This window comes from Corylus avellana, chromosome ca1 (genome assembly GCF_901000735.1).
Source record: "Corylus avellana chromosome ca1, CavTom2PMs-1.0".
Classification (NCBI taxonomy): Eukaryota; Viridiplantae; Streptophyta; class Magnoliopsida; order Fagales; family Betulaceae; genus Corylus; species Corylus avellana.
In genome coordinates, this window is record NC_081541.1 from 6,924,458 (window position 1) to 6,930,710 (window position 6,253).

The following is a 6,253-nucleotide window of genomic DNA, read 5'->3' on the forward strand; positions in this document are numbered from 1 at the left end:
TCATATTTATTTTTGGATTAAAAATTATTAACAATTCCGACTGTAAATTGCTAGGAATTGGGTCTATTCCTACATAACTCATAAAACTGTTTTGATTGACTTTGGGTTAAATTCATTATTGTCTTTGTTAGAATATTTGATATTATTTTATTATGTTGCCTTATATGTTCTAAGGTTTAGTCTAGCATTTTTTGCCTACTACTTCTTATTTCTCTATAAATAGAGAGTTATGTAAACATATTAATAATATAGAAGAAAATAATATAATGTAATCTTTATATGCTTCTTCTCTCTCTCTTTATTCCGCTCTCCAATATATTTAACAATATATTTAAGTCTCACAAAATAACAACTTAAACTCATTAAAAATTAAATAAAATGCAAATTGAAATACAAGTAACTCAATTTTTTTTTTTTTTTACATGTACAAATAAAGGAAGGAGAATGATGATTCAAACTAGTAACCTCTGTTTCATGAGGCGTAGTTTTTAACCGATTGAGTTACTCTTAGGACGACAAATAACTTGATTATTAACAACTAAATAAAATGATAGGACCCAATTAATTTTGTCCCGCCACGCGTCACATATGTGAACTAATAATAAAATAGATTGTCAATTAGCTGTGCTGGTAAGATCTCCTGTCATTGTCATTGAACAAGCATCCACCAGGGACAAAGGGTTCAAGAGAAGAAAAATGGCTACCTGTCATTGTATAGCCCACAGATCCAGTGTGTAAAACGCTATACCGTGGGCCTCTTTTGGACTCAAAAGAAATCAGCAATAAAATCTCTTGAATACATCAATTTGACTCCTTAAATCTACCAATCAATTTCTTAATCTATCAATCAATTTCTTAACTTTATTTACGACATCTATAATGCAACAAAATGACCTAAGTTGTCCCCGAATAGGGTCCTTGAAATGGAAATAAAATTCATTTTATAGTTAATATTTTATTTTGTTGTATCTATTGGTGTACATAATGCAATGTGATTTAAAATGTCTTTATCTTGGCCAGCAACCTAAATAATATGCTTCAATTCTATAAACCGTTTCAACTCCACTTACACTTTGCCCTTTATAATCAATAAAGAGTAATGCTACACGTACTCCCATTTTTTTTACACAATTTTTTTGCACATATAGGTGGCTTTTAAAACCACCATTAGATATGAAATGAATCTTTATTGGATTTTGATCAATTTGTGAAAAAATTGTGTAAAGAAGTAAGAGTAAGTCCTCGTTTGGTTCGCGGAATATCTAGTCCATTAGAAAAGGATTAGCTACTACTGAGAATAGAAGAATGTGGAATAGATTAGCTATTCCTATTCCTTTGTTTGGTTGTAACGCTCGAATAGACTAGCTAATCATATTCCTTTGTTTGGTACAATGCAATATGTTGATGAATGGAATCATATTGTGATCAAATTTCCTAAAATACCCTTAAAATACAAATACAATTTATATTATTAAGGACTTTCATTCTTTTTTTTTTTTTTAAACATAAACAACTTTACTATAATTTATTTTTCTTTTTTGTTTTTAATTATGTCAGGTATGTGGCCTTTTTTTTTTTGTTGTTGTTGCAATTATGCTACAAAATTATTTATATAAAAAAAATATAGTTGGAGAAAATAGAATCAAACTCAATATTGAAATCAAAAAAATATAGTTGGAGAATGTACAGAGAATTAAAATAAATTAAAAAATAGAATTAAAAAAAAAAAAAAAAAAAACTGGGAGAAACGGCACAGAAGGGAGACGCTTAAAGAGGAAAAAAAATTGTTTGCACTTACCAAAACTGTAATTTAAAATTGTATAGAAAATAGAAAGAGAGATTAAAAAAAAAAAAAAAACTAGAATATGAGATCTGAGATATATATATATATATATATATATATATAGAGAGAGAGAGAGAGAGAGAGAGAGTGTGAAATATAGAAGAATCAAAGAGAGAGAGAACGAAATTTAATCCCACAAGTGGAGTTTTTTGTGGCAATTTACATAATTAATTTAATCCCACAGGAAATGATTAGCTAAGCCACTCATTTTTTAGTGGCTTAGCTAACCCTGTGTGTATGAGATTAGTAGTCCCATGGGAATAGAGTATTTCCAAGAATAGAGTGTTACCAAACAAAGGATTAGTTATAACTAGTGTTAGCTAGTCCAATCCAAGGGTCTATTCTGCAAACCAAACGGGGCCTAAGGGTAGCATTATTCTAAAAGGAAATATCTAGTGTTAAAGCCATTGGAAAAAGAGATTTGGGAGTGGGAGGGTTTCTATTATCATTCGATCTAAAACAAATACCAACACATACAGGACTGCTAGCGGACTACAGGGCTTGAACAAAAGCTAGAGATTCCAACGGCTCTCATTCTTTCATATAATTGTATTTGCATCAGACAAACAAATGAACTGAATAAGTATGATGAATCCTATGCGAAGGAATATTTCCTTCTCAAGCTGAGAAGCTTTCCTTGATAAATTTGTAATTTGCGGCTAGAATCATTTTTTCCTTTCCTCTTTTTCCAAGGCAAAACAAGAACGAACAGGGAAACAAGTTACCTACACCAATGGGTCCTCGGCCACAAAATCGGTTCCGTTGATTTCTCTTTGCAGTTGAGAATCTTCATGGCGTATAAATTGAACAATTTTAGACCTCACTTCTGGTGGAATACGGACAGGATGGTAGTTTTTGTCAAGCCAAACTACTGTGCCCTTTGCTTCTAAAATAGGCTGCATGAAATGTTATCTAAGTTACTGAACATCTATCCTTCAGATGGTTAACAAAATTGGTGCCTAGATAACAAACCTCTTGATTTGGCAGTTTGGAGATGAAATGATCAAAGTATAACCGGGCAGCTGAGGAGCCAGAGATCCTCACCTTTACTACAAATCTATCTCCACTCTAGATGGACATGAAACACCATAAGAACAGATATGATTAATATTGAGATGATCAAGAGCTTATAATGTACCAAGACGAATCCTATCAATCACGAAAATGCAACAGCTTTACACTGCTTACTAAAAGGAATAAAAGCATGTTTAAATTGTAAAAACAGTGCTTCATGAATACCAAGCTAATTCTAAGCTATTTGAAGCCATTCTTCTTTGCAAAAATGTCCTAAGCTAATATATCACTTGCTTGAGATCAACAGCTGTATTACACTATAACATTTACTTTGGAATAGACAAAGACGTAATGAAGAAGTATGTGTAACAGGATTCTATTAACTGACTCACGAATTTAATGAATAATGATAAAATAAATAGATAGTGTGCTGTAAAGATCAAAGGCATACTCTTAGAGGTGCAAGGAATTTGAGGGACAATTCTGACAGTGCTAATGCATCACCACTGCGCACAACTGCATCAATGCTGACGCCAATCCTTTCCATAAGTTCAAAACGAGCTGATTTCAGGAAAATTCATCAATTGTTAGCGAGTGTAAAGAGGGCAGGCTCTTGAAAATGCTAGGGAAAGTAGAAGAGCCAGTGATGGCACAACCATTGCATGGATAGAGAAGAAACATCCTCTTTTAAAGCCCAAAACTAAGGCACAACCAAGCGTCCAAGAACAAGTGTCCATGGTAGTAAATGAGGTCAATAACATTTTATTTTATTTTTGGTTTTTCTAGAGTCAAATGATATTTCATGATTCTATAATTGCTGGTTGTGGCCCTGTGGGCTATATTTGAGGGCCTGGGTTTATTTTGTTAATAAATAAGTCTTCTTTAGCATATGGGTTCTTATGTGTAAGTTTTGGCAAATTCCAACTAGGAATTCCATATGTAAGTTTTGGCAAATTCCAACTAGGAATTTGTTTATTAGTCAAAGAGTTCCAAGCTTATTAGCAAAATTAATATCCAGAATCTATACAAGTGTCTCACTATACTCAAATAATTCAGAGTTTAATAATAAAATTGAGTGTTCTGGTCTATGGAAGGCTTGTATGCCTAGAGGCTAGAGTGCTTTCTTTTCTTCTTCTCTTTCTATTGGTCACTGTTCATGTTGCAAATCACGGTTCTCTTCACAGCTTGAAGATTCTTCCTCTTGCAATCCTTTGATCTTAAAATCCTCCACCCTTTTCCTGGATGTTTTGAACCCTTTAACCTTGTCTTTTGCACAACTAATTCTTTAAACGAACCCTAAAGGCATAGTTCCATAATCCCTACTTCCTAGCCTTAAATTCCCAACTTTCATCCCTAAAGCCCACCACAAAATACATAAAACAATTTCTCAAAATCTGTCCTACATCATCCAATTCATTCCCAGACACTGGGAACTGGGAAGAACCCCTTCAAGCCAACTTCTAACTATCAGTCCTTAAGAATGCCCATCCAGATTCGAGAAACACACACACACACACACACACACACACACACTTCAGATCTATTTAATCGAGCCAAATATGAATTTCAAAACAAAAAATGCAAATTACTCAAGATCTGTGCTTGTATTCTTTCTTCCTTCAAGTAAATGTACAACATATACAAGCGAATCTTTCATCAAATATATCTTCCGTCAATGAGATTATTCAATTGTTACAATGGAAAAACAAGTACAACAATTTGGGAGTAATTTGTTGTCTATGTTACAAGCAATTTATTATTTTGCTATTGGTTTTAACTATATTTTTCAGTTATTCCAAATGTTTTACCGTTTGACATTAAAATATTTTCATGAGATTTTATTATCTTTACGGTTATTGACCAAACAGATTTTATCATCTATCTTCATGGTCTATGACCGTTTGGTCCATAAAACTTTTATAACCATTGATTCCTTTTTACTGTTGGTTAATTTATTTCATCACATTAAAGACCATTTGTCCTTAACGCATGGTCAAGTAGTGTTGACCATCTATCTTTAATACATGAATACTTGTAATGAGCTTTAAAAGAAAATAGCCCACACATTTGTATAAATAAGGATTTAGCTTTGAAAAAAGATGATTACTTCTTTTCTTTCATATATGGTACCAAATGTTGACAAACACTTGTTTTTCAAGGCATAAAGTCATATGCTATATGAGTAGCTTTTCTATTTCAATTATTTTGATGTCCCTCATCGACTTTGACAAATGGGTTGTTCTATTACTCTTCGTTATTGGAAGTGCGTCCTTAACGAAGGTAGACGCTATAGTCTAATCCTGGGAGGTTGCGTGTCAAATGATCCGATCGTACCGAGTTATACACTCCAGAAGGCATGAATCAAACCTTTAAAGATAACGCACTTGCGTGATTCTATAGCATATTGTGAGATCGTTCTATACTCTACTTTTCATCTCTTTTATTTTATTTATTTTATTGTTAATCTCATATTGTAATTATTTCGTATCAATGAGAATTTGTACATCATCCAAATTATTTCCAACATAATTTACTATCAGTATTATGCATTCATATGAACTTTCAGGTCTAGCATTCTCATCAGTTTCTTAGAATCACACAAGGACTATGATAGCCTCAAGATTCCTAATTAATTTCACTCTTTTACGGAATTCCCATTACATTATCCGCACAAACTGACCTCATACACCATGCTCATGGAACATAAAAATCAATGGCATAAAACTACTGTCCCCCCTTATCAGTTACAAGAAATTTCAGGTGGCTAAGTTTGAAATTAAATCATGAAGCCAAAATTGCTCACGTTTTTGACAGGAATTGATACACAAATAGTCTCACCTTGTTGGCAGTAACTTGCATAGACAGCATTGTTGACTACTCCATACTGATCCAGCTCGTAATCACGAACTTTGAACTCAACATAAAGGAACCCACTCATTCTGCAAATCAAGGGGGATAGATTTAACCCAAAAAAGGCCCTAATTGATTTCTTTTAGAAATGCTACGAGAAAGCTCCAGTTAAACCCAAAATACAAAGAGAGAGAGAGAGAGACTGAGCTGCAAGTACCCTTTGCCACCTTTGAGGTCCAAAACTGCGAGTGCCCTGCAGCTTCTAGCGGCTGGGAGTGATCGGACGCGCGGCAGCGAGAGCGGCCCGGTCAAGGGAAAAGCTGCGAGTGGGCGGCGGAGTTGGAGCCACTTAGACTTGACACGCGAGGCGAGAACCGCCGCGTGCATTGGGTGGGCCGGCGAAAGCGCGTGCAATTGCGACATGCCCTGTGGGCTGAAGAGGTGGAGAATTGGGGAAGGTGGTGCCAATTAGTGGGCGTTACAATTCATGCAACTGTTTTAACGGCTCTGCACCCACTACTAGCTACTCACTGCCTTCCTGCTGTA

General features: G+C 34.4%; 1 protein-coding gene across 1 annotated transcript; it reads right to left on the reverse strand.

Moving 5' to 3' along the window:
- Positions 1-2,259: 2,259 nt before the first annotated feature.
- LOC132187521 (acyl-acyl carrier protein thioesterase TE3, chloroplastic-like) lies at positions 2,260-6,253 on the reverse strand. The gene is made up of 5 exons (XM_059601864.1): positions 5,925-6,253; positions 5,696-5,796; positions 3,309-3,418; positions 2,816-2,911; positions 2,260-2,739 (listed from the first exon to the last, which is right to left on the reverse strand). The coding sequence occupies exons 1-5, from the start codon at positions 6,128-6,130 to the stop codon at positions 2,569-2,571; spliced, it is 684 nt and encodes a 227-aa protein (XP_059457847.1). The 5' UTR covers positions 6,131-6,253; the 3' UTR covers positions 2,260-2,568.